This window comes from Phoenix dactylifera, chromosome 4, assembly GCF_009389715.1.
Source record: "Phoenix dactylifera cultivar Barhee BC4 chromosome 4, palm_55x_up_171113_PBpolish2nd_filt_p, whole genome shotgun sequence".
NCBI classification, from domain to species: domain Eukaryota; kingdom Viridiplantae; phylum Streptophyta; class Magnoliopsida; order Arecales; family Arecaceae; genus Phoenix; species Phoenix dactylifera.
In genome coordinates this window covers 10,572,566-10,576,038 of record NC_052395.1, presented here as the reverse complement: position 1 = coordinate 10,576,038, position 3,473 = coordinate 10,572,566, and the positions used below count along the sequence as shown (strand labels likewise).

Here is a 3,473-nt window from a genome sequence, read left to right as displayed (position 1 = left end):
CAGATAAATTTGAATATGAAAATGAATTCGGATGGATATTATTGGACCCACTTTTCACCCCTCGTGAGGGCCCCACGAATTTTTTTCCATATTTTTAGTCCTACGCATAGAGATTACCATGCGCTTGTACGTACATTTATATTCTATGTTGCTTGGTTGACCGACCGAACCCGCCTCATTCATGCGTCATCTTCATTCATAAAGCATCCTGAAAACTAACCAAAATTACATATCCCACCAACAGCCATCCAACGTCTGATCACCATCAATCGGTCCAAATGAACACCCAAACTCAAGGGCACCATCGACCTTTTCATTCGCTAATTAAACTTTAGTCAATGATGGTAAAAATTTTCGTTGCCAAGGTTTTTCTACAAGCTCCTCCCCATTTCCTTCTTTGTAAAGACAAACAGACGCAAGGGAAAGAGGAGAAACCAAGAAGGGTTCCGAGATACACGAACAGCCACCATGTCCAACGTCCCGCCGGACGAATTGATCGTCCCCGAAGAACGCCGCTCGAAATACGACCTCGACACCCGGATTCTGCTGACGGCCATATTCTGCCTCCTCTTCGTCGTTGCCCTCGTCACCTTCCTCCACCTCTACACGCGCTACGTCCTCCGCCGCCACCGCGCCGCCCACCGCGCCACCACAATCAGCCTTTTTCGTGTTGGGGTCGCCACCGCCGGCCCCCACGAAGAGCTCCCCAAGGTCGGGCTCGATCCCTCGGCTATCACCGCCCTGCCGATGTTCCCTTACCGAAGAACTAACAACGCAAGCAATGGTAAACACGATGGTAGCAGCGCGGCGTGCGCGATTTGTTTGAGCGTGATAGAAGAAGGTGAGATAGTCCGGTTGCTGCCGAGCTGCACGCATGTGTTCCATGTCGGCTGCATAGATATGTGGTTGAGCTCTAATTCTACGTGCCCGGTTTGCCGGGCTGGGGTGGAGCCACCGCCGATGGCGGTCGCCGTGGAGACGGGCGAGTCGTCAGCACCACCACCAGGGATACGTGAGCTATCGGGTGGCGGCGTCACCGAGGGCACGTCGGAGACGAAGGAAGGAGGCTTGAAGGATGGTGGCTCGATATCATCGCGGTTTAGCTCATCATTTCGGAGGATGTACATGTTGAGCACGGAGAGGTCTGCAGGGAGGAGAACTCAAGGGGATCATGAGGTTGAAGACTTGGAGAGGCAGTAGAAAATTTTTTCATATGGCACTTGTCAGATTTCCTTGTTCTTTTCCAACACTTTGATTTCTTCGGGATTTCTCTCTTCTTTTTTTTTTTAAAGTCTTGAAAAGGTTTATATGTAAACATGTTACATGCACGAACATATACAATAGATTGTTCATGAAGTAAGGGGAAGAACACAGATTTTGTTGGTTATGGACTTCAGATTACCTTTTGGCTCTGCAGTCTGGCATAAAAGCTGAGGCTTGCCACGTGGTAACACTGGTTGGTAGGTGAATACCGGGTCCATGAGAAGGAGATCGAATGGAAATTCTAAGTTTCAAAGGATTTGGTAGAGGGTGGGACACGCCACCTTGGATACTTTTCATTGATGAGTTCATATCGTTTAATGTCTTGCAGGTTGTGGGGTTTTTTATTTGTTGAGGCCTTGACTGCTGCGGCTGTTCCACAAATGTCACTGGAGGAATATTAAGCGTGCATGTGGCACCCACGTTGATCTAAATGAGTATGCTTCTGCAGGTTGATTTGGTCGAATAGTTTTTCTTTTTATATAATTTTATTCTTTTAATTTTTTTTGGTGGTTTGAGTGTTGATAGAATTCAGCTTTAATTATATTTGATTTCGGTTTAATTAATAGTCATCGCAGTTTTTGTTTAGTAACAGGTAATGTAATACATTGGACAAAAAAAGTGCTAAACTTTATAGTACAAAAGGCTTGCTCTACAAAAGTTTATAGCTTCCAACAATTTTTTTCTGGCTTCGAATTCAGGTATTCAGATACAGAAGATGAGAAAGGTAAACTTCTTTGTTCTTTAACGTACAGGACTGCATGATTTCCTTTAGTATATCCATGTTATTCTCTTGAATGATGCAAGTCTTTGAAAAGGAAAAACATACACCAAAGCAGTTGTCAATTTTTTCTTTTTTTTTCCTTCATGCTTTTGTTGGTTGGCTTATAGTACTGCGCACCGAAGCAATATTCTTATCTTAAAGAAAGAAGTAATATATATGAAAAGTAGTAAGTTTATGAAGTCAAATGTTGCTTAAGAGACGGAAAGGTATGGGCGGAGATCGATGCAAGAAAATGGAGATTTCTTATCAGACATTTTTTACAATTGTTTGAATGATAATCTAAGAAATGATTATTTTTTGAGGATGACCACGATTTGGAGGATGATACCTAGCCATCCACTGCCGTTGATTTAGACTTTGGCAGTGGTATAGCATTTCCTTGTAGTTGAGTCGGCTTATTCTTACTTGCCTATACTTCTCATATATTCATCCCGGTTTGCATCTTCTTGTACGTAACTCTGTGGTTATTGCTTTATTGTGATTACTTCAATATTACCGTAAATGATTTAATAGGGCTCGCTCTATAGTTCTCTCTCGTCTCACAAAAAAATGATAATGAAAAGATACATCTAAGGCATGCATTGCATGTTTTTCCTGTTTGTAGATTAAATTTTTCCATGTATCCAACTTTCTACATTGGTTTGTGAAAACTTTTCATGCTCCTCTTGGTACAAGCACGGGAATCCATCAAAACCCGTGCACCACCACTCCTTTTCAACTATAATCCGCCCTCTTTGTCCTGAAGCTACAACAACTCCCTAATACACGCTCAATCATTTAAAAAGCTTGGAAAGTTAAGTAGATGTCTGTAATTTTTTTATTCAATTACTGCAGGCGAGGATTGTTTTAGGGCCTATCACTTAATTGAGATAATAAATATTTAGTACTGTAGATGGAACCGATGGGCCGGGTCATGGCCACTGGCATGGTTATTTGGCCCAAAAAAAATTTTAAAAAAATACTGTACAGTTGGATCGCACAATAGACACTTTGAGATCTATGTAGATGGATGAAAATAAGAGCTTAGAGTGTTTCGAGAGCTGTGCGGAGTGCGATCCAATGGCGGAAAGATGATCAATTATTCTTGTCTTAGCATATAGCTTCTTTGAGCATATATAATTGATGAATATAGTTTTTATACTTACCATACGCTTACTTTACTATTTATGCTGTATGATATATACCATATGCACTCTATGTGATTGATGTATATACCATATGTCCTATCGGGCCGAGCTAGGGTTCGGTTAATGTCAGCCTGAACCTGACCCAACATAGATTTAGAGTCCAACATCTTGACTCCACCTGACCCTTGGACCTGAACAAATTACCTGGTCCGGTTCATTTTGTTGGCTCGTCCGCTGGCCCGCCCAGTGCAACATATTTGCATCCCTAGACCCAAGTCGTTAGTAGAGCTGATAATGGGTTG

General features: G+C 42.4%; 1 protein-coding gene across 1 annotated transcript; it reads left to right on the top strand.

Annotated features, from left to right (window-relative positions):
* The first annotated feature begins 346 nt into the window (after nucleotides 1-346).
* LOC103707379 (E3 ubiquitin-protein ligase ATL41-like) lies at nucleotides 347-1,401 on the top strand. Its single transcript, XM_008791837.4, has one exon. It carries the CDS (start codon nucleotides 469-471, stop codon nucleotides 1,198-1,200), a length of 732 nt encoding a protein of 243 aa, XP_008790059.1. The 5' UTR covers nucleotides 347-468; the 3' UTR covers nucleotides 1,201-1,401.
* Nucleotides 1,402-3,473: the final 2,072 nt, after the last annotated feature.

Bases quoted from the DNA above. Each gene is read 5' to 3' on its own strand.
- LOC103707379 (XM_008791837.4), top strand. From the start codon at position 469: ATGTCCAACGTCCCGCCGGACGAATTGATCGTCCCCGAAGAACGCCGC.